This window comes from Ictidomys tridecemlineatus, chromosome 15 (genome assembly GCF_052094955.1).
Source record: "Ictidomys tridecemlineatus isolate mIctTri1 chromosome 15, mIctTri1.hap1, whole genome shotgun sequence".
NCBI classification, from domain to species: Eukaryota; Metazoa; Chordata; class Mammalia; order Rodentia; family Sciuridae; genus Ictidomys; species Ictidomys tridecemlineatus.
The window spans coordinates 18,236,540-18,263,550 of NC_135491.1; the positions used below are offsets into that span (position 1 = coordinate 18,236,540).

The 27,011-nt window shown below is 48.7% G+C and overlaps 1 protein-coding gene across 1 annotated transcript; it reads right to left on the reverse strand.

Annotated features, from left to right (window-relative positions):
- On the reverse strand, positions 1-26,420 carry Gpi (glucose-6-phosphate isomerase). Its single transcript, XM_005330620.5, has 18 exons — positions 26,175-26,420; positions 25,179-25,269; positions 24,802-24,870; positions 23,054-23,173; positions 16,936-17,019; positions 16,661-16,807; positions 15,455-15,526; positions 14,783-14,827; positions 13,191-13,244; positions 5,133-5,193; positions 4,450-4,493; positions 4,199-4,351; positions 3,025-3,154; positions 2,792-2,868; positions 961-1,089; positions 660-735; positions 511-577; positions 1-404 (listed from the first exon to the last, which is right to left on the reverse strand). The coding sequence occupies exons 1-18, from the start codon at positions 26,294-26,296 to the stop codon at positions 269-271; spliced, it is 1,677 nt and encodes a 558-aa protein (XP_005330677.1). The 5' UTR covers positions 26,297-26,420; the 3' UTR covers positions 1-268.
- Between the last annotated feature and the right edge of the window lie 591 nt (positions 26,421-27,011).

Below are 27,011 nucleotides of genomic sequence, written 5' to 3' on the forward strand. Positions count from 1 at the left end.
TCCTTTGTGGCATCTTTATTTTCCTGCTTATGATGTAAACACAGGTCAGAAAAATCGGCTGCACTGAAACACTTCAGCAGAGTGGAAAAGAGGGAGAGTGGACAAGGAAGGGGCAGGGTGGCAATTCCACACTGGCTTCCCCCAGGGTGTGTGTGGCCCAAGTCTTCAACCAGAGGTTGCCCTGGACAGGGAGGGGCAGGACCATGCAGCGCAGACTCTGGCAAGGTGGGACAAGAAGGACCAGTCACAACAGGAACTGTAGCTGAGTTTATTCAGTTTTGGCATCACGCTGGTGTTTGATGAAGCTGATCAATCCATTGGTGGATGAATCGTGAGAAGTCACCTCAGCGCTACCCTCAAGCTCAGGCTCAATTTTCTTAGCCAACTGTTTTCCCAGCTCCACTCTGCCAGGAAGGAGAGGAACAAGGGGATAAGGAAGGCTCCGGTGTTACTACTAAATCTTCAAGACAACCCATAGACATCCCCCACCCTCCTGAGTAAGCAACTCACCCCCACTGGTCAAAGCTGTTGATGTCCCAGATGATACCCTGAACGAAGATCTTATGCTCATAGAGGGCTGCAGGAGTGGCAAACAGGGCATGTTAGGGATCCCCCATCCTTGTCCAACTGACCCCAAGTTAATATCTTCCTCTACTCACCGATCAAGGCTCCAAGAATGAATGGAGTGAGCTTGGTGAACACAATAGAGTTGGTTGGGCGATTTCCTTCAAAAACCTTCAGAAAACACCAAGAAATATCCCCAGGTTAATCCTGACCCCCAAACTCCTACAGAAGGAGGATATCCTGCCTCAGAGGCTGGGACGAACAGGTCTGGAAGGACAGATCCTCCCATTCCATAGGACAACTCAAACACACTAGGAACCCCTACCCTGACCCTACGACTTCATCCCTCCAGCTCTGGCATGCTGCTCCCAAGCCAACTTCAGGAGCAGTGCTGACCTTGTGTGGCAACAACTTCTCAATGTCCTCTGCACTCTTTCCTGCAGCCTGGAGCTCCTTCCGGGCCTCATCGGTTGATTTCCCCTTCATCAGCGCCTCAGTCTGAGCTAAGAAGTTGGCTAGGAGGATCTGATAAGAAAGACAGCCAGTTACACTGGAAAAGACTACTGGAGACTCAGGCCAAGGGGCAAGGCTGCTTGGCACTTCTCTGTTGAGATTAGTTCCAGCTGAGTGAGTCACCCACTCAGGATTCACTTTTTCACTTCCTCCTTGAAGACAGGAAGGATAGAAGGCACATCCGATGACACCAGAGGGTAGGTAACAATGCTGACTGCTCTTTAAGGAATATGTACCACTTGCCAAGGACCCTCCTCTAACAATTTTGCCAATATCTATCCTTTAAGACCCTCAGAGGGACAGGCTTCACCCCTCTTTTCTACCTGAACCTCAGTTTTCTCTGAAACAGCGCTAGATCACAGAACTCTAGAGCAGAAGAATTGGAATTCAAATCCTAGGTCACTGACTCTAGAGCTTGTGTCTGGAGTAACCCTGTGCCACTCCACATGCCAAAGACAAGGCACAATAAATCCTCTTCAGGGACTTTGTTAGATTCAATTGAATGGTCTTCCCAGCCAAGATAGGCAAGATCTTGGCTCCAGGATCTTTGTCCTTTGCTGTTAGGCCTGTGCATTTCATGTTATAATATACATGAAATGTATATATACAACAAAAGGGATTTTACACATGGAAGTAAGGTTACAGACCTTAAAAAGGGGAGACTGGGCTGGGAGTATGGCTCAGTGGTAAAGTGCTTGCTTAGTATGTGAAAGGCTCCTGGTTCGATTCCCAGCACTGCACACATACCAAAAAAATAGACTAGCCAGGCATGGTGGCTTATGCCTATAATTCCAGCTACTCGAGAAACCTGGCTCAAAATAAAATTTCAAAAAGGGATGTAGTGGGGCTGGGATGTGGCTCAAGCGGTAGCGCGCTCGCCTGGCATGCGTGCGGCCCAGGTTCAATCCTCAGCAGTACCACATACCAACAAAGATGTTGTGTCCGCCGAGAACTAAGAAAAAATAAATAAATGTTAAAATTCTCTCTCTCTCTCTCTGTCCCCCTCTCTCACTTTCTCTAAAAAAAAAAAAAAAAAAAAAAAAAAGGGATGTAGTTCAGTATGCAAAGTTATGGGTTCAATCCCCAGCACACACGCACACACGTGCACACAGACAAAACAACAAAAAAAAGGGCAGGTGTGCTGAAATGAAGAGAGCCATGAGCCAGGGAAAGTGGTGGCTTCTAGAAGCTGAGAATGACTATCAGGCAACAGCAAGGAACCTGAACCTCTGTCCCACCATCACATAGAAATATAACTTGAGGGCTGGGGATGTGGCTCAAGCGGTAGCGCGCTCGCCTGGCATGCGTGCGGCCCGGGTTAGATCCTCAGCACCACATACAAACAAAGATGTTGTGTCCGCCGAGAACTAAAAAATAAATATTAAAAATTCTCTCTCTCTCTCTCTCTTAAAAAAAAAAAAAAAAAAAGAAATATAACTTGAATGAGCAAGCACTTTCCCTGCCTCCAGAAGGGAATGCAGCCTTGGGAACACTTGATTTCAGCCCATGAGCCTTTACTAAGCAGAGACCCAACAGAGCCTGCTGGATTTCTGATCCATGGAAGTGAGAAGATAATAAATGGTGCTGTTTTAACTCACTTGCCATGGCAGTGATCGAAAATTAATGTAACTGCTGATCAAAGCCAGGCCTTCTGAGGTCTAGGTGTAATGTGAGCCTGAGAAAGTAGTGAGGAGGGTCCTCCTGGGACTCTTACCTTGTGATGCAAACCCTTTCGTATTGGGTGCTGGGTCTGGACCGGGATGAGGAAGTCACAGGGTATCATCTTGGTGCCTGTGAAGAGCACTGTGGTCAACCACGCCACCCCAGCCCACGGGAGCTACCCACTCAGCCTACAGGAGAATACCAGCCTAAGTGCACAGTCTCAGCTGTCGTGACCCTGCCCTTCCCCAGCACCACCACTGCTGCCCAGGCCAGAGTGGACCCTACCTTGGTGGATGAGCTGGTAGAACGCATGCTGGCCATTGGTCCCTGGCTCTCCCCATACAATGGGGCCTGTCTGGTGGTCCACACGGGCGCCGGACTTGGTGATGTACTTCCCATTGGACTCCATGTCACCCTGGAATGCAGACACTTTTGCTCCTTTGTGCACTATGATACAAGTCCTGCCTGGGACACCCCAGTCCTATGAGGAACCCTTGCAAATGTGTGTCACAGGCTGATAAGCTTTCTGGTCTAGACTACTTTGCAGAAAGGAGCTGAGCAGCTGCCAGGAAGGGAAGGAAAGAGTGAGGGAGTGTGGCAGGGCAGGGGACTGGGCCGACACAAATGTCTCTGACCACTCAGACCAGGAGAAGATGGTTTCTGGAGAGAGGGGGACCCCTCTAAAAACAATATTTGGGGCTAGATATGTAGCTCAGTGGTACAGCACCTGATTAGTAGGCATGAGGCCTTGGGTTTAATCTCCAGCACCAATAATAATAATAAACCAAATTATAGCCACAAAATATTCAATTGATTTTTTGAGAGAACCAAACTGGGGTCTAGAGTGTATAGTCTTTGAGGGCTGCCACCTCAGGGAGACACTGGGCTTTGGGCACCCACCTGGACCCTGGTGATGGTAATCCTTACTCAGGAAGCTGGGACTGGGCAGCCTTAGCTCTACTTCAGTGGCAGGATTCATTTTTAGGTGTTGGCAAGTTGACTGATTCTGTCCCATGGAGCCCAAGGACAACAAGGCAGGGACCAGGTCTATATTAAATAAAGTAGGTAAGGACTTTCTAGAACAGAATCTAAGAGAGGCGGTGCTTGATCTAAAGTGGGACAGAGGTCTGTGTAGCCCGAAGAAGCAAGGTATGCAGGCCATGAGGGTCAAGGCTCACAGCCTCACCCTATGGCAGTCACACCAAGTGAGATTAAAGAAGGAAGTGAACCCATCTGTGAAACATGCCCAGGCCAATCCAGGGCACCTTGAGAGCCAGTCATGTTCCTCCCACATAGTCAAACTCAACAGACACTTGGAGGTGGCACAAGTCCTGGTCACCAAGGTGCATGCTCGAGGGCAAAGGGCAGAGCTCCTGGAGGAGCTGGAACTTGGGCCTCTGTACTTCCCAGGTGCCAATAAGCCCTTCTAGCGCCAAGGCCTGACCTAGCCAACTGGTACCTGTTGGAAGTAGGCAGCAAAACGGTGCAGGTACTGGTCGTAGGGCAGCAGGGCATGCGTCTCACAGCCAAAGCAGTTGATGTACCAGATCCCCAGCAGAGCCAGCAGGACAGGGGCATTCTTCTCCAAAGGTGTTGTGCGGAAGTGCTGGTCCTGAAACAGGAGTAGGTGGAGTGGGAGCTGAGCAGCTGCCAGGAAGGGAAGGAAGGAGGGAGTGCGGCAGGGCGGGGGCTGGGCCACTCAGCACTCACCATCCAGTGAGCCCCCGAGAGCAGCTGCTCGAAGTTCTCAAAACCTATGACACAAAAGCAGTGTCAACAGAAATGGCCACACCCTGTGTCCTCTGGGAAGTGGGCACAGCTTCTTCTGGAACCAGAAAAGGCTGGATGTGGAGCCAGAAGAAACAGGATCTGAGAGAACTGGCGCCTGCAGAAAGCCTCTCTGTTCAGAGTTGGCCCCGAATGCAAAGTTGCATCTAATTCCAGCTGGGGACTGAGAACAGCACCGCAGCTGGGAGGGGCAGGAAGAAAGGCCAACCTGCGACCCCCAGAAGAAAACCTGGGCTGAGGTGGGCATGGCTGCACGTGCCCGTAATCCCAGCAACTTGGGAGGCTGACACAGGAGGATTCCAAGTTCAAAGGCAGCCTCAACAACTTGGTGAGGCCCTAAGCAATCAGAGAGACCCTATCTCAAAATAAAAAAGGGCTGGGGATGTGGCTCAGTGGTTGCATGCCCTGGGGTTCAATACCTGGTTTAAAAAATGAAAAAAAGGAAGAAAGAAAAGAAAACCTGGGCCTTCTGCCAGATCTAAAAGAAAGGTTCCAGTCAAGAGCAGAGGCCAGCAGCCTTTGGTGACAGCAAGGTGTTCCCTCCCCTGACCCCGGACTGCAATACCATCCCCTGAGAGGGCTGCAAGACAGAAACACACACTCACCCACGTGCAGGGCAATGGAGAGTCCAATGGCTGACCACAGCGAGTAGCGTCCGCCTACCCACTAGGAGAGACAGGAAAAGATGCTGAGGGAAGGCCAGCACACCCCGCCCCCCTCCCTCCTGCCATCAACTTGTCCCTGGAGAGCACTGCTCTTCCATAGGTGCAGCTCAGAGGACCTGGGCCCAACCCACCTCAGGCAAGCTAGATAGCAGGCCAGGCGCTGGCGACTCTCTGGGCTGACAACAAGGCAGACTACACGTTGGACTGACCAGAACCACAGACTCAATGCAGACCTTACCATGCTGGCCTTGTCTCTGGCAGACCCAGAGCCTCATTCCTGTGCCTAGCCCACCTCAGATACTGACAGAGACACATACCTGTGCCAGACCTCACTTCTTTGGATGTCAACAGACCCAGGGGCTCATACCTGTGCCAGCCCCAACTCCTCATACAGTGGCAGACCCAGGGCCTCATACCTGTGGCCTCACCTCCTCAGACACTGACATAGAGCATCTCCTACCTGTGCCAGCCCCACCTCCTCAGATAGTGGCAGACCCAGGGCCTCGTACCTGTGCCTACCCTGCCTCCTTGGACACTGACAGACCCATGGCCTCATACCTGTGCCAACTCCACCTCCTCAGATAGTGGCAGACCCAGGGCCTCATACCTGGGGCTCACCTCAGACACTGATGGATCCATGGCCTCCTACCTGTGCCAGCCCCAACTCCTCAGATAGTGGCAGACCCATGGCCTCGTACCTGTGCCTACCCTGCCTCTTGGACACTGACAGACCAGAGCCTCATACCTGTGTCAAGTCTCACTTCCTTGGTTACTGGCAGACCAGGTGCTCATACCTGTACTTAACCCACCTCTTTGGACACTGACAGATCCAGAGCCTCATACCTGTGCCAGGACCCACCTCCTCAGATACGGCAGACCCAGAGTCTCATACCTGTACCGGGTCCTGTCTCCTCAGCCCCTGACAGATCCAGAGCCTTAGACCCGTGCCTACCCTGCCTCCTTAGACACTGATGGATTCAGAATCTCCTACCTGTGCCAGGGCCCAGAGGTCAGCATCACACACCAGTGCCCAGGTACACTTCCTTGGACAATGAAAGATCTGGCCTTGCCTCCTTGGACAAAGACACAGATCTTGTACCTCCTCTCAGGTTTCAACAGGGCCTCCTCAGACACTGGAAGGACCAGAGCTTCATGCCTGTGCTGCCCAAACCCACCTCCATGAACGTGACCCCAGGCTTCATACCTGTGCCAGGCCCTGCCTCCTCAGAAGAACAGGCTCAGAGCGTGATACCTGTGTCTGGACATGCTCCCTCTCAGTGACAGCGCCAGAACCTCCTACCTGTGCCTCACCCTGCCTCTCGGGACAGCGGCCCAGTGGCTCATACCTGGAATCTTCTCCACCTCAGCTCTAAGACATACCTACACCTACCATTCACACTGAGCCTTCTGATGCCACACCTGTGTGCTCCTTGTGGTATCCTCTGAACTCCATGCATATCTTCCCAACACCTACCACATTCCTACCACAGGCAACGCAAATAGACCAGTGAGGGAAGAATAAAGTAAGTGAAATAATCATGCCAATAAATGTGAAACTGAATAACAAGTGTTTGGGAGAAGGTGAACATGGTAATATGGTACCCAAGACCAGTTATAAAAGGAATCTGCCAGGAGCTTGAGCCTAGATCTGAAGAGCAGGCATTATTCGGAGGAACACTGGAGAAGCATAGAACAGCATATGCAAAGATCCTGTGGCAAGAGCCACCCTACAGTGAGAGAATTAAGCCTTACAGAGCAACGTCACTTCTCAATTCCTTCAGGGATGTCCAAGGCTACAACCCCACTATATGCAAAAGGAGAGGCTTTTGCACATAAATCCAATAGATGTTTTGTCTGGAAGCCTATTAAGGCAAGCTGGGTAAGAAAAAGCAAAGTACAAGATAGACCATGAAGGAAAGAGTGAGAACCCAAGGGTTGAAGCTGAGAGACAAGGCTGGGGAGCTAGAGCCTGTGGGTGAGGTGAGATAGAAGTGGGAAAACCACTAGTGTTTATCCAGACATTCTGAACTGAGGAGTGGAGTCCTGATTCAGGGAGTTCAGTTAAATAGGATGCACTAGAGGAATGAGAGAAGGACGGCCCAGAGACTGCTGGCTTGAACAGAGGGTATAGTGGAAAGGGTCTGGGTTTTGGGGGTCAGCTTATATCTGATGGACACAATTGCACACCACACCATGTTTGATACTGCCTTTCAGATCCTGCCTAACAGATTCATTTCTAGAAACAAGGGGAGCAGCTCTCTGGTGAATCCAGGCTCTGACCTTGGCTGAGATCTGATCCTCAGATTTCACCTCAGGAAAAGCCCAGCGACGACATATCTGACCTGAGCCTTTGAGCCTTCCAACTGCAGACTGGAGTCTCTGGACCTTGGCTTTACCTGCAGTAGGCTCCAAAGCATACCTGACACATGCAGCATCTCAGTCAGCTCCAAGTCTGGGTCTCACCTGCCTCTGTGCACCACACCTTACCTTATCCAGCCAGATATAGCCCTACATTTTTCCTCACTTTGGCAACTCAGACCTTAGGGCAACAGGAAAGTGATGGCACAGACCACACCCTAGACAGGTTACAGGTCCTCAGGCCTCTGCAATAACCTGATCTCTGCCTGTCACACTTGTCCAGGGATAGCTGACCTGGCTCAGGGCTTTCTATGTCTCCAACCTGACCCTACCTCTCCCACCTGAGGGTTTCTGAGACCTCCCCAGACAGTCCTAGATACATACACCTATGAAGACTATGTTTTTCTGACCTAACTGTGCCAGATCCTACCATGGATGGTCCCAACTATATCTGTCACTCCTCCTCAGGCCTGGCCAACCACATCAATTATGCATTTCTGAATCCAAGTGGAAAGAACCCACATAAGACCATGTTTGTATACTTTTCCCATACTGACCCTGATCCACAGACTAACAAAGCCAGATAAGCCTCGGAGACCCAGCTCTGCCCACCTGTGTTCAACTCCAGACCTACAATGTAGGCTGGTATACCTGCCAGAGCCTGGCTCCAGACACTGCAGCTGGTAGAACAGGTTTCACTTAACTGTCTGTGACTAACCTTGACCCCTCCAACTCAAATGCAGACCCAGATCCACTGCTTGGAGCCCAACACAGATTCTCCTCACCCCTTCCTGGAGATCAAGCTCTATTTACATAGGCCTGACCCAGTAGTCTCTATCCCACCTGGCTCAGCTTTTCATGTCTCACAGAAAAATCCAACACTACCAACCTCAGCTTAACCTCAGCATTAGCAACCTCACCAAGGAGTCTCACCAAGAACCCCCACAGTGCCACAGACTCTCATGAGAGATGTTTATCTATCACCGGTGACTAAACCATGCTCCTTTTAAAGCCAGAACCATGCCCCAAGAACTTCACCTGTAAGACTCCTGGTAAACCTACCCATGTCTCATTTGAGGCCTACAGACCTCTTGTGAGACCCACAGTGCTTTGCCTACTCTATAGACTCCAGTGCTGTGAGCCTGACCTGAGAGGCTATGCTGCCTTTGTAAGTTGATTCTTTAGGCTCTACCACAGAGAAGCAGGTCTATACACTTTTGCCCAAATCCAAGTTCTTAAAGAGCCAACCTATGCTTGACCTTGGCTCTTTGGACTATGATTCTGCCTACCTGCACTTGACCTTAGGTTCTTAAATTATACTTGAGCCAGCTCCACCTACCTTTGGCTTGCCCTTGGCTCTTCTGCTCTCACCTGGTCAACTCTGTCTACTTGGCTTTGACCCTGGCTTCTAGACTGTATTTGGTAGGTCTACCTATGCTCCACTGTGGGTCCTCAAACCATACCTAGAAGGCTATTGAACTGTGCTTGATGTTATCATCAAACCCCATCTAGTCAGCCTGGCTCCTCAGATTGCACCTGAGAGTCCAGTTTTACTCACTTACACATGTCACTGGTTCTTTAGACCATACCTGGAAGGTCATCCTCTACCTACCTGTACATGACCCTGGCTCTTCCGACCACACCCGGCAGGCCGTCCCTACCCATCTGAGCGTGGCCCTGGGTCCTCACACTGTAACTGGCAGGCTATCTCTACCTCTGTCTGTGTACCTGACCCTGATGGACACACAGATCACACACAGATGGACAGCTCCACCTACCAAGCCTGACTGTGTTTCTTCAGGCACAAGAACCAGGTATACATACCTTTGCCTGAATCCAGCTCCTGAAAGAGCCAGCTCTACCTACCTGTGTTCAACCCTAAATCCTCAGGCCTCAAGACCACACCTGGAGGGCCAGCTCTGCCTACCTGCCTTTGGGGCTGGCTCCTCAGACCACATGTAGTAGGCCAGCTCTGCCTACCTGTTCTTGACCCTAGTTCTTCAGACCACACCTGGAGGGCCAGCTCTACCTACCTGTACTTGACCCTGGCTCATGCATTGCACTTGGTAGGCCAGCCCTACCTACCTATGCTCAATCATGGCTCCTCAAAGCACACCTGGAAGACCAGTCCACCTACCTGTGTCTTACCTCTAGTCCTCAGACAACACCTGGGGAGCCAATTCTACCTACCTTACAGGACCCTGGTTCTTCAGACTATACCTGGAAGGCAGCTCTACCTACTTGTATAAGACTCTGGTTCTTCAGACCACGCCTGATAGGCCTGAGCCTACCCGTGCTTGATGCTGGCTCCTCAGACTGTACCTTGAGGGCCAGTTCTGCCTACCTGTACCTTATACCTCCGTAGCTCATTCGTCATCCAACACATTCAGTTCTTCCTACACTAATTTCACTTTAATTTCTTAGATCTGAACAGCTATGCCCAGTTTTAAAAACCTGGCTCCCAATAGACTTTACCTGACAAAACCCTGTTCTACCCACCTGCTTAACTCATGTTCTTCAGATCCAACAGACCCAAAGATACAAACCTGTGCATTAGATACAGACTGCTTAGACCTTACCCAAGAGGCGAAGTCTCCCCGCCCCAAGAGGTAAAGTTCTACCTGAGAGAGCCAGAGCTACTTACTGGTGCCAGATCCTGGCTCTTCGGACCACACCTGGCAGGCACTCCTCATATCTCACCTGAGAGGCCTAACTCTGCCTATATTCCTTTCATTTCCTCAGACATCATCTAAAGAACCCTATTCATTATCCATGAACCTTACCCTGGCTCCTCAAGCCTCACCTGAAAAATTGACTCTACCGACTTGGGGACAACCTCAACTGTGACAGATTTTATTTTATTTTTTTATTGTTTTTAGTTTTTCGGCGGACACGACATCTTTGTTTGTATGTGGTGCTGAGGATCAAACCCAGGCTGCACGCATGCCAGGCGAGCGCGCTACCGCTTGAGCCACATCCCCAGCCCTGTGACAGATTTTAATGAATCTAATTAGTCACGGCTTTCCAGGTCCATCTACCTGTGCTTGCCCTATTATCTGACAAACTCTACCCACAATGCCTGACCCAGCTCCTCAAAAACTAGGATACAAACTAGGACCTGACCTCCGCAGTTTAGACATTACTTTGAGACCCAAAGTACAAAACTGGGTCTCACCTCCACTCTTCAAACCTCACCTGCCAGCTGCTCTACATACCCGGGCCAGACCCAGGCTTTAAACATTTTACAGATGGATGCTGTTTTCTGTCCCTCTGCATTTGCCTGATGCCATCTCTTCAGTCTTATCCCAGGGAACCTTGAAGCACCCACTTGTGCATCTCCAGAGCTCTCAGATGTCACCACAGGTCACAGCTATGACCTGGACCCAATCATGGATTTTTGTCATCACTTGTCAGACTCAGTTCAACCTACCCAAGCCTATTTTTAGTTCCAGTGTCCATACCCAAGCAATCCAGTTCTATCTACATGTGCCCAATCTGGCTCCTTGGGCCTCCCCTAAGAAACCCAGTCATACATATCTTTGTATAATTCTTCCAGCTCCCAAGAGCTCAGACATGTTTCTACACCTGGCGTTCTCCACTGTACATACCAAACCTGCACAGACAGCCCTGGACTTGTTAAGGACCTTCAGCGGCTCTCTATATCCTGAGCTCTGCCCATCATATCTGATTAGAATGCTGAAAACCAGGGGGCTGGCCTGTGTTTGCATAATTGTGAAATCTAAACACCTCATATCAATGTCCACCACCTGGACATTCTAGATATCCTGCTACCTGATCCTCACTTTGCAGAACAAGTCAGAAAGACGCCATTGTATACTACATAGATCTAGCCCTCTTCCCACAGGGCTGGGTTTAAGTACCTGTACATGACTGACTCCTCAGACCTCGCTTGATAGGATCACTCTCTAAATACCTGAATATCCTCCAGAATTCATGGACCTCACCTGTATCTTTCCTTGTTCTGGTTCCTTCTCTAAACTCACCTATACCTATCCTGGCTCCTCTTCAGAACTCACTTAGCTCTACTGTGTGTGCTGACTCAGGCTGAGCCCTGAGAGACTCCACAGTTTACCACCATACTTATGCCTCTGCCTGATCCCAACCCAAGGCTGCCCCAAGGCAGACCCAGCAGGCTGGGTCTTACCACTCATACGTACCTCTACTGGACTGGACTCTTCTGATCTCATCTCATAGCCAGTGCTATAACCCTCTGCCTTACCCGATGCCTCAAACAGGCCTGAGAGACCTGTTTCAGGAACTTTACCTGTTTTGCCCCTGGGCCTCTCAGACATTATCTTCTCAATTCAGCAATATCCACACTAATCCCAGCTACAGCAGGTATGTGTTATGTCTAGTCTGGGCCAGGAGGCCTCCACTGTGCCCACCTTGGCATAACTAGTTGGTTCCAATTCCATGTTTTCCTACTCAACTGTCATTCCTAGGCCTTCCCTGTAAGACCCATCCCTCTCCATAAGTCACATTTCAAACTCCTCTGTGTATACTGAGCACTTGTAGACAACAAAACCCTGTTCTTCTGGGCTCCTCAGCTAGCAGAAGCACCCACACATCCCTGCCCACCACCTGCTCAGATGCCAAATCCCAGGGAGGAGGTGGGAGGTGCTCCCTCCTTTATCAGGCATGCAACATTGGTTAGAAGCTGCACAGTCTTTGAACCAGGGTTCCTCATCTGAGCCACAGGATGCAGAAAATGATTTGAGTGACTTCTCAATTCTTCCAAGGATGGTAAATAACTAGTCCCATTCTAGAAAGAAGTGAACTCATTATTACACAGTGGATGGTCTAGGGCTTTGGGGCTTCATTCTCTCCCCAGACCCCAGTTGAAAAAGCTCTTAGAAACTGGCAAAATAAGAAGATTATATCTGTGGATGATGTCACCAAGTGAAGAGCCTCCATGTCAAAGGCCAGTGTGAAACACTCAAATGGGTGATGCCCCTTTGAGCACTCCACCTATGCCCAGCCATACCCACTGCATTCAGAGCCCACACCACACCCTGGGCAGCACCCTGCACCCCGAGCCTTCACAGCCCTTCTCACACCATGGCTGCAATCAGGAAAGCTGCAAGGAAGCTCCTATTCAATGCCTGACTCTAGTGCAGGTGTGACCACCTATCAAGGTTTGCAGTGCAAGCTGCCCAGGCCCCTCCCCACCACTCCTCCAGCTGCTCCTGCGATTCCTGTTGCTCCTTTCCAAGCCTACTGGGGCCCACCTCCTGCCTCACCCTGCCCCTTGGCCTTTAAAGACTGTGGCTGCAGTTAGAGAAAGGTCATCACTGAGAATAACTCACAAGCACAGCTCAATGAGGTGGGTGGAGGCAGCTCTGGTTACCCCACAGGGGGTAATATTGGCAGGCACAGGGGAGAGTTCAACCTGGCCTGCAGGCTCAGCTTGCCACAGTTCAAGTGGAGCCCTCAACTTAAGTGGGTTGCTCTTGCCCTACAAGTCTCTTTAAGGGCCTCTCTACTTTTCTGAAATCTGGGCATGCAGCAGGAGCTCAATAAATGCTGATCTAACCTTACAGGCCCCTCATCTGTGGCTCAATGGCTATGGTTTGGCACAGGACACATAATTCACCCAGCACAGGAAGTGCCTGTACTTACATCCCAGAACTCGAACATGTTTTGAGGGTCAATTCCAAACTCTTTCACTTTAGCCTGAAAATAGTAAAGGGAGAGAGGAAAAAGAAAGTATTTGTTAGCAGAATAAGAAAAGGAGCTTCAGGAAGGGAGGAGTTATGTCAGACAAGCTACAGAAGTGCCTCACCTTCCTCCTAGCCCCACCTAGGGCAGGGTGAGACAGCCCCTAAATCAAGGCCCAGGACCTGCCCACCCAGAGAGATGCCAGGGGACCTGCAAAGCCTCCTGCTGAGGCGGTCTGCCTACCTGATATAAAGCCCACATCCAGCTTGGCAACAGCTATCACCTGAGTCCCTTAGGACATCTGGGAATCTCAGCTTAGGGCTGGACCCTAAGCATCAGCAGAGGCCACCTCCCAGTCCAGGCTACGCACAGCCTGGACAACTAACTGCCTAGTCCTTCCCAAATCTGGGAAGGTGCCTCCATTTCAGAGAGCCTGAATACTGTTTTTCAGGCATGTAGTCACCTGGGGTTGGCAGGCCAGCAACCCCTTATCTGTTCCTCATAGAAGCCCTACCAATAGTCTGAGCCCTGTGTATAGGAGGCAGACAAGACACTCTCTGGTTAGCTGACTTTGACCTATTCTGTCTACCCCTGTGGGCAGGTTAGCACTGGAGACGGAAGTAATTGTGGAGGTGATGGAGGAAGTCAAGAAGGCCTGAGTATGGTTCCCTGCTCTGTCATAGCCCAGTACAGAGTTGCCCCCACCCCCACTCAGGGTCCAGCAAGGTGTACAGGTGCTGTACTTCCTAAGGCACACCTCACTCTGCCCTGCTGACCCTGTCTCCCTTACCTCATACAAGCTCAAGGCCAGATAAGCTGTGAGAACTGTCAGGCAGATGACCTGGGGTCTCATCCCAGCATCACTACCTCACACAATCACCAAGTGCAGCAAAAAGTCACACCCGCCAGGTGCAATAATGCACATCTATAATCCCAGCAACTGGAGAGGCTAAGGTAGGAGAATTGCAAATTGGAGGCCAGCCTCAACTATTTGGCGAGACTGTTTCAAAATAAAAATAAAGTGGTCTGTGGATGTAGGTTAGTGGTAAAGTGCCTCTCTTTAAGTTCAATCCCCAGTACTGAAAAAAAAGTTGGGGGAGTCGGGAGAGTGGAGGATAAATATTAAATTAAAAAAAAGTCACATCCCTTTACTGGGGCTTAAGTCTTTAGTGAGAAATGGGATGCATCCCCACCCTCACCAGGCATTACACCCAGCATATTCCACTTGGGGAAATAGCAGGTGGCAGAGGCCATGGGAGATCATGAGTATGGAATATTCTAGATATCAGTCAGTCCTGGGAGAAGGACAAGATTATCATGATCCCACTGACTTAATACCCTCCTTTGGGGCAGTAAAGACTGGATGGGAAATGTAATGAAGGCAAGGCTGGACTGCGGCTCACGAGCAGTGAATCCTATCCCGCCGTCTGTGCCAAGATGCTCCAATCCTGTGAGTTAGTTATATCTCGGCACATGTATTCCAAAAGGCCATGATCTTGCCGTGACCTGGGCTTTTCGAGGGAGGGAGCATGGAGGGCCACACAGGCACTTACCGTGTTCGTAGACAGGGCAACAAAGTGCTTCGCAACTGCAGAAGTCTACAAGAGACAGAGCCAGTTACATCAAACTATGCCAGAGGGACAGGGATCCTCCCATCACTAGAGAAACCAGGGCCTGTGCTGGGGAATGACTAGTCCTACTCCTTGGGTCTGAGGCTGCGGGAGGACCCTCTTATCAAGGTTAAGATCAAAATGGCAGAAGGGTCATAGGACAGCCTGTCTCACCTCACAGGCGTACAAAGCCCAAGAATGGGGCTGGGGATATAGCTCAGTTGGTAGAGTGCTTGCCTTGCATGCAAAGGCTTGGGGTTCAATCCCCAGCACCACCACATCCCCCCCCCCACACACACACACAAAAAAAGCCCAAGAATGTCCCTCTTCGCTAAAATGGATGTGGCCAGGAGCAGCAGTAATCCCTCTGGGACAAAGGGCTTAAAGAAAGGGCCCAAAGCCAGTTAGAGCAGGCTCTGCCACATTTGGTGTGTCTGGGGGCTGACAAAGCCAAAGATGGACCAAAAAACAGGAAAGGCAGGTGCCAGAAAGGCTGCCTCTGGCCTCTAATTTAGGAGAAATAGGGCCACTCAAGTAGACAGGCAGGCCTACCCAGGTCTTCCTAGCCTACACAGGGATCATCACCCCCATAAAGGGTCCCTACTACCCACTCACATCCTTAGCTGACGCGAGAAACCACTCCTTCGCCGTTTCTGCATTTGTAATGGTCTCCTGGGTGGTAAAGGTCTGCAATAAAACAGTACAACAGTCAGCCTCCAGGCTCAGCAGCAGAAGCCACACAGGTGCCCATTTGTCACAAGGAGTAGTATTTGCAGGTCAGTGACAATCCCCATATCTGCTATCCCACACAGTGACTGATAGCTGTGCCTGAGGCAGAGGCCTGGAGGTACATCATCTTAATTCCAGCACTTTGCAACCAGAGGAGGGAGGACCCTAGGCAATGCCATAGTCCCTACCCTAATCCTGCAAGTCAGTCAAAGGGTGGGGCACCTCCTAGGAGATGAGCTGACCCTGTCTAGCTAGGCTATATCTTAGAATTCTGATGAAATTCTTTTTTTTTTTTTTTTTTTTTGGTACTGGGGATTGAACCCAGGGGCACTTAACCACTTAGCCACATTTCCAGCCCTTTTTTTGTTATTATTATTATTTTTTTTTTATAGAAAGGGTCTCACTGAGTTGCTTAGGGCCTCACTAAGCTGCTGAGGCTGACTCTAAACTTGCAATCCTCCTGTCTCAACTTCCCAAACTGCCAGATTACAGGCATGCACCACCATTCCTGGCCTGATGAAACTCATATTTTATGTGCATTAAAGTGAATACACAGGGCCCACAATGATGGCACATGCCAGTATTCTCAGCTACTCAGGAGGTTGTGGCAGGAGGATGGCAAGTATGAGACTACCTTGGGTAATTTAGCAAACCCCTGTCTAAAAATAAAAAGGACTAGAGATGTAGCTCAGTGGTAGAGTGCCCTGGGTTCAATCCCAAGTACTGCAAAAAAAAAAAAAAAAAAGTGAATACACAGGGCATTAATGATAATAAACAAAAGCCCAGTATTATTAGGGTGTGGCTCTAAGATTAAAAGGAACAAACATAAGACAGTAATCATAAGAAAGTACAGTCCCAGGTTGAGCACAGTTCCTGCAAAATGAATACGTGTGACCTTATGACAAAGGTTCATATTGATCAGCTGAGGCTTTTATTAAGGAAACTGTTTGCTGCCAAATGAGGAAACAGGCCCAGAGCAGCTGTGTTGACTGATCCACAAAGCACTGGCTCCCTCACAACCAGTCCTGCGGTTCCAATGCCCAGAGCGATAGTAGAACATCCATACCCTCCCAATACCACTGATGCCCTTACCTTGGAGGCGATGATAAACAGGGAGGACTCAGGGTTCAGATTGGCTAGGGTTTTGGCAATGTGGGTCCCATCAATGTTGGAGACAAACCAGACCCGGGGACCTCCTGAAGAGTACGGCTTAAGGGCTTCAGTGACCATAAGAGGCCCCTGTAAAGAGATAGAGCATCAGAAAGCAAGACTCCAGGACACAGGTCCCATAAATGGAGAAACCAAAGCCTTGGAAAGAACTAATAGTTCCCAACCCTCACCCCATCCCAAGGTAGTCTTTTCCTCACCAGGTCTGAGCCTCCAATGCCAATGTTGATGACATCTGTGATGGACTTGCCCGTGTATCCCTTCCAGTTGCCACTGCGGACACGCTGGCACAGAGCAGAGAAGATGTGATCAGCCTTTCACTGCCATATAAATTACTGTTCAAAAACATCATTACTGTACGCCTGTAATCTCAGTGACTCAGGAGGCTGAGGAAGGAGGATTACAAATTCAAGGCCAGCCTCAGCATTTCAATGAGGCCCTAAGCAACTTAGTGAGACCCTGTCTTAAAAAAAAAAAAGGGGGGGGGGACTGGAGGCTGGGGATATGGCTCAGTGGTTAAGCACCTCTGGGTTCAATAAAAAAAAAAAAAAAAAAGTCATCACTCCTCTATCCTTAAACCTCAATTCCAACTTTCAGGGTGTCATAGGAGCTTCTTAAAACCACAGTGGTAGATCCCTACAATACTACACTGCATTTCCTCATTTAAAAAGGAAATGCAGTGATCACATCCTCACCTCACAGTAATGCTATCAAAAATAGCAAAAAAAAAACAAAAACAAAAACAAAAAGGTTAAAGTTTCAGGAGAAACTAACATCAGAGACCAGATGAAATGCCAACTATCATGACCAGGGACAGAAATATAAGAAATTCAGCCAACTTCCAAATGGACCTACAAATAATTCTTTCCCCTGGTATTCATATCCCTGAATAGCTCCCCCCCTGTGCTGACCTGTGCACCTATTGAAATACTATGAAAATGATGAAACGTGATGAGAAGCTTTGTCATATAAAAGAACATGCAGCCTGTGCTGGGCACAGTGGCACATGCCTATAATCCCAGCAACTTGGAAGGCGAGGCAAAAGGATCATAAGTTGGAGGCCAGTCTGGTGAATTCAAGGAAACCCAGCCTTGAAATAAAAAATAAAAAGGGTCAGGGGGGCTGGGGATGTGGCTCAAGCGGTAGCGCGCTCGCCTGGCATGCGTGCGGCCAGGGTTCGATCCTCACCACCACATACAAACAAAGATGTTTTTTAAATAAATAAATATTTTTTTAAAAAAAAAAGGGTCAGGGGGCTGGGGTTGTGGCTCAGAGGTAGGGCACTCGCCTAGCATGTGTGAGGCACTGGGTTCGATCCTTAGCACCACATAAAAAAATAAAGATATTCTTGGGATAAGCCAGGCTGTTAGTTGTAGTTGTGCATGCAGTCAGACCACACCACGGCTGGGCTCAGGGAAGCAGTGATGATTTTTTTTTCTCAGTAAGGTTTTATAGAAGATTTATTACTACTTGACAAAATAGGAAATAATGTGTATAAATAATAATGCTATATGAGAATATAAAGACTTATTTATGAAAAAAAATAAAGATATTAAAAAAAATGTGGGCTGGGTTTTAGCTCAGTGGTAGAGCACTTGCCTAGCATGTATGAAGCACTGGGTTCGATTCTCAGCACCGCAGATAAATAAATAAATAAAGGTCCATTGACAACTAAACAAAGAGGCCAGGGATGTAGCTCATTGGTAGAATACCCCTGGGTTGGACTCCTACAACTGCAAAAAAAATAAATAAAAGACTTCTTAGAGGCTTAATGGTATTATTTCTGTGGGCTCAAAAGCAAAAGTAAAAAAAGGACTCATGTTGAAAAAATTTGTGGGTATGGATTTTACTTAATGAAATGAGGCTTTCCTTCAATAAGCTTCATAGGAGACCCACAAAATTTTTAATAACTGAATTTTCTGAAATGATATCTGCTTGAACTGAAAGGGATAGAGTAGGAAAGGAATATCTATAATTCCAGACAGTAAGTAGTCTGATAAAACTATGCAGTTGCAAACACAGGCTACCTTTCAACTAAGGGAAATGAGTGCAAGAAAAGCCAAGAGCCTTGAGAAATTATTCCCAGGCCTTGAATCTTAACCAGTAAATTGCCAACATGTCCTGTTAGATTTCAGAACTGCCATGGACCAGTGTGGTTTGCATGCCTTCCTTCCCCCACCTCGATCCCCCCCTTAAAGTCATTATCCTATCTCACCACTGTTGTGTGATATGAGAGAACGACAACTTGTCTAATCCACCTGTCCAGACCAAAAGGAAGTGCACTGAAGGTACACTTGAGGAAATGCAGGTATTATTATGCCTGTATCTGACAATGAAGTTTGGACTTCTAGATGATAAAGTAATGGAATACAGCCTTAGGAGAAACTGAGTGGGGTATTTTGGACAAAGAAGGAACATGAATCATGGAGAGCTAGAGGCTGCTTTTAGCAGCCAACTTCCATGATGATTTAACAGTGATCCCTGCTGCCTCCTGGCATCTATGCTTGTACAGTACCCTCTTAGGCTGACCTATCAATAAGATATTAAAGAAATTAAAGAATGTGATTTTTCTTTTTTGTATTGGGGATTGAACTCAGGGGTACTACACCACTGAGCCACATCCCCAGCCCTATTTTGTATTTTATTTAGAGACAAGGTCTCGCTGAGTTGCCTCGCAGTTGCTGGGGCTGGCTCTGAACTTAGGATTCTCCTGTCTCGGCCTTCCAAGCTGCTGGGATTACAGGCCTGTGCCTGCAATAATGTGATTTCTGATACTAGGTCACAAAAGACCTCAATGAACTCTTCCTGTTTTCTATTGAGTTTGCTCACTCTGGGAGAAATCAGCTGCCTTATCATAAGGTCTCTCGAATTCTGAGTGGAAGTCCATATGGTGTGCAACTGAAGCCCTCTAAAAGCCAAAAGAACTGCTAAGTAGCCATCTTTAGAGCAGATCCTCTACCCTCAAGCCTTCAGATGACTGCAACCTCAGCCAAATCTTTTTTTTTTTTTTTTTTGTGGCGCTGGGGATTGAACCCAGGACCTTGTGCATGCGAGGCAAGCACTCTACCAACTGAGCTATATCCCCAGCCCCCCCCCCCTTTTTTAATATTTTTTAGTTGTAGATGGACACAATACTCTCTGTTCCATTTATTTATTTTTATGAAGTGCTGAGGACCAAAACCAGTGCCCCACACATGTCAGGCAAGAGTTCTACCACTGAGCTACAACCCCAGCCTTCAGCCAACATCTTGACTATAGCCTTAAGAGTACTTAACCAGAACCACTCAAAAGTCCTGACCCAAAGAAATGTTGACTGTTATTTCTAGCTGCTAAGTTCTCCAGTAATTTCCTACATATAAATAGAAAACTAGTACACATGGTTTTCCCAAAGCCAGTAAAATCTAGCAAGTTTTTTTTTTCTTTAAATAAAAAAACTAATCAACTAATCAACTGTCTTAGGAAAACTTCTATAATTAAAAAAAAAAAAAATGCTGGTGCAGTGGTGCACACCTGTATCCTAGCTACCTGGGCAACACAAAACCCTGTCTCAAAATAAAAAAATCTGGATATAGCTTAGTAGTAAAGCGTCCCTGGGTTCAAACCTCCTTCCCCTACAAAAAAAAAAAAGAAAGGAAGAAAGAAAAAAAAGTTGCTCAGCTTCTCAACCTTCAATATCACCATCACAGATTTGCATCATAAAAAAAAAAAAAATCCTGGGCATGGTGGCTTGGAGGAAAAGGCAGGAGGATCAGATTTCGAGTTCAAAGCCACCCTCAGCAACTTTGCAAGGCCCTAAGCAACTCAGTGAGTCCCTGTCTCTAAACAAAATACAAAAAGGGCTGGGATGTGGCTCAATGCTTAAGTACCCCTGAGCTCAATCCCCCAGTACCAAAAACAAAACAAACACCAGAGGGAAAAATGCTTATCTTTAATACAACCAAACACACTCTTTCTTTGACCGGTTGAGGCTTTATGACACACACACAAATTCTGTAATTTCCTTTTTCAACTTTTCAATATATCCTAAATAGCACAGCAGGTAAGTACAGCCATAGATCCTGAATGCCTAATGGTAGCTAGGACTGCAATACAGGAATATACACTGATTTTACTGATATGTCCTCTGACAAATGATATGAGTTGTTTGGTTTTTACTTTTAATTTTTTTTTAAATTTTGTGGTTCTGGGGGTTGAACCCAGGGACTCATGTACCATAGGCTAGCACCCTACCCCTGAACTACATCTCTGTCCCTTTTTTTTTTTTTTAAGTTAGATATGGTCCTTCACCCCGACACACTTATTTTTTTATGCGGTGCTGAGGATCAAATCCAAGGCCTCATGCATGTGAGGCAAGCATTCTACGACTGAGCTACAACCCCAGCCTCTGGCCCTACTTTCTTTTTTTAGTTTTCAATGGACCTTTATTTTATTCATTCATACAAGGTGCTAAATATTGAACCCAGTGCCTCACACATGCTAGGCAAGCACTCTACCACTGAGCCACAACCTCAGCCCCTGGCCCTGCTTTTTAATACATAATGACTAACCATTTATGGAGCACAGCATGACATTTTAATGCATGTATAAAATGTGTAATGATGAAATCATGGTAAATGGTATGTCTATCACCTCATTTATCATTTCTTTGTGTTAAAAACATTAAAAATCCTCTCTTACTATTTTGAAATATACAGTTTGTTTTTGGGTTTTGCCATGATAATGAAGGTCACAGTGAACATCTTCACCCAGTGATTCTGGGGAACTTTTGAGAGCAACAGCCATAAAAAGTGTTCCTCCCTGTTGAAATGCCACTGTTCATTAGTGTTTGGAACTGTAAATACACTTCAGTCTGAGGTAGGTAATCCAGTAGTCAGTTAAGAGAAGGCTGACTCCATTGTGGGAACTACAGTTTCTACTTTGTTGAACTCTTATACTGAATTTTAATAGTTTATTATCCCATTTTCTGCTCTGTGATTTTTTATTCAATGTTTTGCAGCATTTTGATTGAATGCTGGCTACATTGCTTTAGAATGCTCTTTTCTTATGAAGTGAGAAATAAATTGGTTTGAAATGACAAAAGAGAGAGAGAGGGGGGGGGGGGGAGGCTGTCCTGGAAACAAGCAACAAAGATGGCCAGTGCCACACTTTCCACATGACCAAACAGGGCACCAGGCTCCCAAACCATGTTAGCTCTGCCAATGATGACAACTGAAATGCCCTTCCCCACACAAAGTCACATGGCTGATCACCCTAAGGGACACTTGAGAATCCAGATCCCCATCAGGATGCCAAACCTTCCTCCTTCCAGGAAGTTCTAATTACAACTGATGCCAAGATCACCTCCTACTCCTGGCATCATTTTCAGATCTGAAAATGGCTCTTGGCCAAAACAACCAGACTTTGACCAGTCACAGTGGGGGCCTCTGCTTTCAGGGATAAGCAGTGAATGATCACAGTTGAGCAGATGATCATTCCCAGGGCACGCATAACCCATACAGACAGGCACACACCCAAACAGACCTCTAGCCATCACCCTTGTACTCCAGGCTTGAGGATCTGTGACCTTTGCAGAATTACTCCTGAAATAGATAACTGAGGCAACAGCATTGACCTGGGGAATTTAGCTGTTCTCTAAGGCAATCCCTACACCCCACATACAGGAAAAGGAGGAGACAAAGTTATTTAATGGACACTAACCCAGGAACATCCCTAACATGATTCTGAATGGAAATAAGCTGCAGAAGGCCAGATAGAAAATGAATCTCTGTGTGTATGTGTATTACAAACATGTGATGATAGATGCTTCTCTGTGTGTGTGTGTTTATATGTGCTAGTATATATGCATAGGTACTTTGGGGAAAATTTCAGGAAAACATAACAGCTATCTTTGGAGAGTTGGCTGGGAGTGGGGTCAGGACCTTTTAAATTTTTCCATCTGATTCTGGACTGGGCAATAAGGTGATGTCACTAAAGAGGTTAGACAGGCATCCCTTCCCTCCTGCACTATCCTATCTCAGGGATTTCATTTAACTTCAGGCCATTGCTACTGGATAGCTTATTCTGAGACCACAGATGTCTATAATTCAGGAAAGAGGCTGCCCCTAGCAGTGGATCCCCTCCAACCAGGCTCTGGGGAAATTCAAGCCATAGCAGAGACCCCGGAGTCAGCAACTGTACAGGCCACCCCTAGTTGCGGTTTCAGTGATGGCCTGAGTCCTGCCTCTAAGGAGAATGGTAGAGCTTCTAATAAGGACTCCCAGATCTCAAAACACATGCACATGTGTGGCCAAGGGCAAGTCCAGCCCGGCAGTTACTTACCTGGCAGAAAGATTTCATTTTTTCCAAAACCTTGTTGACCTCTGGCATCACATCCTTGCCATCCACCAAAATGGGTGTGTTTGAGCGGTTCCGAAGGGCCACATGCAGCACTGCCCGATCCTGGGGATGAGGGTCACAGTGTAAAGAACCCCTCCTATCTACACCCTAGGGAACTATGCTTCTAACTGGGCATGGTGTAGTATGGCCTAAGAGTTACCACTGGACAGCAGACCCTGAGGTGTCTTGGCACCATGGTCTTATTCTGGGAACCACTGTAAGCTTATGGAATTAGGAGCTACCCCAGGACTCTGGAGAATGCAAAGCATGGGCTGCCCCCTTTGTGCTACAATCAGAAACCAGTAGGGGACCAGGCATGGTAGTGTAGTCCCTATAATACCAGGGACTGGGAGACAGGAGGACCACAAGTTCAAGGCCAATCTGGGCAATTTAGCAAGACCCTATCTCAAAATGAAATTTAAATAGGGCTGGGGATGTAGTTCAGTGATGGAGTATCCCTGGGTTCAACCCCAGTACTACAAGAAGAGAAGGAAGAAGCAGCAGAAAAAAGGAGTCAGGGGGAACTGAACATGCTTAGGACAGGCCAGTGCTCAGTGTGTGAACAGTGAGAAAGTGGTACAGAGTGAGCAAAGACAGAGCAGTGACAACACAGGTCAGAGATACACAATTAATGTCTTCAGTGAACCAGGGCTCATGAAGCCTAAAGTAACCTCATCCTTCTGATTAGAGTACTCAGTGTCTGCTGGCACCTTCTGAAGAGTGCCCTTAGCCCCCTGGAGGTGGAGCAAGGCAAGTAATTCAAGCTTCCCTTACCAAGCAGCCCCATCAGTACCATCTGCCACAAACCAACCAGACCATAAGTCTATGACAGGTGCCAGGCAGCTGGCTTGGTTAAAAGAGCAAAATGGCTCCAACCAGCTGAAGCCAGCAGGGGAGTCTTTGTCAGAAGCAGGTTTAGAGGATCCAGGTGGGCAGGAGAGTGGTGATCTCATGTGTTTGTGAGGGGCTCACTAAGACAGAGGGCTTCATGCTATCCCACATCCCACCTGCCCAACCCCTTTCCTCCCCACATTCCATAGGGAAACAGACTCCCAAAGGAAACTCTCTTTACCTGCAGGCTTCCTCACACTAGCCTAATAGTGCAAGATGGGCTTGTTTGAATCCCAGCTCTTCCTTTTCCAGCTATGACATCTTGGATTAGTAACTTAACCTCTCAACCTCAGACTCCTCATAGGACAGAGACTAAGTGCTCAAGAGTTTATTATGCCTCCAGGCTTCCACTGCAAGTCAGGAATAGGGTCCCCAAAGCCTGGCCTTACTGAGGGTTCCTACTGACTCCTATTGCTGAGGAGATTGAGGTCTTTTGTGACATGAAATTCTTGTCCTTAGTAAAACTTGCAGTAAAGATAAATCAGTTAAGTTCTCTTATAAAATGCCTGAGCAATCCTTGAGAAACTCCCACCCTTCAGGGTTGAGCAGTGTACCTCCCTGGGCTGACACTGAGAGCCATTCCAATTTGCTTAACAAATCCCTGTTAGTCTTAGAGAAGACACACCCCAAAGCCCTGCAACCAGCCCCCAAAAGAAACAGGACTTTAGGCCCCTCCTTAAGCAATAGCATTGCCTAAGAGAAGAGGTGAGGACACAGGGTGATGCTAACAGTCAGATGAACCCCAAAAGGGAAGGAAGAGGCCCCAGGGGGTATGTGGAATCTGGTATGCGGCTGCTCACCTCGGTGCTATTAATCTTCTCACCCTTGAACATGCTTTCACGGGCAGCCTCCACACCCCTGGACTTGGCCTGAGAAGAGAAAACATTGAGGTCTGGTCCTACTCACAATGGCCACCACACGTCCAAGTCCCCAAGCACAAGGCATGGCACTGACTGCAGTGGGGCTGACAGAAAACTGCAGCCTGTCTCCCTCTCCCATCTGGAAAGAGGCTACTCAAACATCAGGCACTGGGTCCCCTAGAATGCTGCTCAGAACCTGAGCCAGGCCAGTCATTCAGAACCCAGCAGGACTGAGGTAGTTACTGAGGTCCACAAAGACCTGGAAGCTCCCCGGAGCTTAGCTCACCCACCACACAGGGTTCCCCAAACAACATTACCAGGTCCACCAGCATATGCATCACTTCCTCCGTCACAAGGTTCTTGGAGTAATCCACCAGAATGTGGCCATGGTTGGTGTTAAGAGTCAAGCTATAGAAAGATGCAGAAGCTACTGACCACACCCCTGGTCCATCCCAGCCTGCCCCTGGATCAGAGCGAGGCAGGAGCTGTTTCCACCAGAAGAAACATCCTCCTTATGCCACAACCCCACAGGGTCCCTAGCTGCCCAGGACAGTGGGTGGTGTCTGTAACCTTCCTGCCCAGGCTAACTTGGAACAGCAGCAGCACACACCGACCCAAGATGCAGTCAGACCCTCAGCGTGCAGTCATGGCCTGGGAAGACTGGATACAACTGCTTTGCAGGGCCCAGGGAGACACCCCGCAACCCTGCAGAGCTTTCACTCTGTACCTCACCATCAGGGAGTTCCAGTCCTGGAGCCACAGGCAGTGTCCCATCCCTACCTTCTCCTCCGCCGCATCATCCGTGATGAGAGCAAGCTGGGATGCATTCCCACCCAAGATTTCCTCCCACACTCCTTCCCATTTCCAGGTCATTCCACAGGTCTCTGGCCTTATCCTCTTCAGCAGGCATTATGCCCCGACATCTCCACCACGGCCACTCCTGGCAACCCCCGCCCAGGATGGCCACCCTGACTGCACTCCAAAGATGTCCTAAGCCTATTGAGGCCAGGACCAGGTGGAAGGGGGCAGCTCTTTCCCGCCTGTTGCGTCAGTGAAGCCCCTCCCCACCAGTGCCTCCGAAGTCCCCCCTAAAGAGCTGTGGGGGGGGGGGAGGAAGACAAGGTCCCCGTGGAGGGAGGCTGCGGAGGGGGCCGCTGCTCCTCGTGACTAAGCAGGCCCCAGACCCCAGACCGGCGAACACGTTCCAAGGAGGCCTCAAGGACAAAGTGCGATTTTGGCCTGGGCCCGGCTCGGTGGCCGGGGGTCCCTGGGGCCCTTGTCCAGGCCTCCTGGCCCCAGCCTCGCGCGCGCACCTGAAATGATTGAAGCGCTCCTTGTCGGCATCAAAAAGGCGGCGCAGGTTGAGGTCAGAACTGTTATCTTGGTGCCATTGCTGCAGCTTCTGGAATTGCGGGTTCCGGGTGAGAGCGGCCATGGCGGGACGAGAAGGGCACACCGACTGAGACGTGCACGGAGGAAGGAAACGGGAGCGGGCGGCGCGAAGGGAGCGAGCAGCGCCCCGCGGAGCGCAACAGCCTTTATGGCGCAGGCGCCGGGCCCCGCCCCGGCCCCGCGCCGCTCCCCACCGCCCCGCCTCCCAGGCCCTCAGCCCCGGCCTTCTACGCCCGCTGTGTGACCTTGGCGGCCGTGGCAGGAGCAGCTCTGGAGACTCAGCTGGGCCCTCCCCGCCACCGAGAGGCCTTCTGCGCCACCGTCGACTGGCCTCTGCCCGGAAGTGACTGGGGTCAGAGACTGATCTCCCCTTGCCTAGGTCAGCTTCATTCATTCTATAATTCCCTAGAACACCTTCCAGGTTCCAGGTGCTGTGGGTACTTGAGTACCAAATAGCTAAATAGAATATATTTTATCTCAGATGCTGTTAAGTAATATTGAGAAAAGGCAAGCTGAAAAGGATGCTGGGAATAGGGATTGCAATTTTAAATAAATGGTCAAAGCCAGGTGCAGTGGTGTACACTAATTCTCAGAGAATCAGGAGGCTGAGATAGGAGGATTACAAGCTTGAGGTCAGCCTAGCCAACTCAGTGAGACTATATTTCAAAATAAACAATATAAAAGAGCAAAGGATGTAGCTCAGTGGTAAAGTGCCCCTGGGTTCAATCCCCAGTAACTATTAATAAATAAATAGATGC

What these genes read in the sequence shown, in the direction of transcription:
- Gpi (XM_005330620.5), bottom strand. Translation starts at nt 26,296, where the DNA reads ATGGCCGCTCTCACCCGGAACCCGCAATTCCAGAAGCTGCAGCAATGG. An exon ending in TGCATATGCTGGTGGACCTG is followed by an intron (nt 24,871 to 25,178) that starts GTAATGTTGTTT and finishes TTCTCTTCTCAG; the next exon opens with GCCAAGTCCAGGGGTGTGGA. An exon ending in AACAGCTTTGACCAGTGGGG is followed by an intron (nt 405 to 510) that starts GTGAGTTGCTTA and finishes CCTTCCTGGCAG; the next exon opens with AGTGGAGCTGGGAAAACAGT.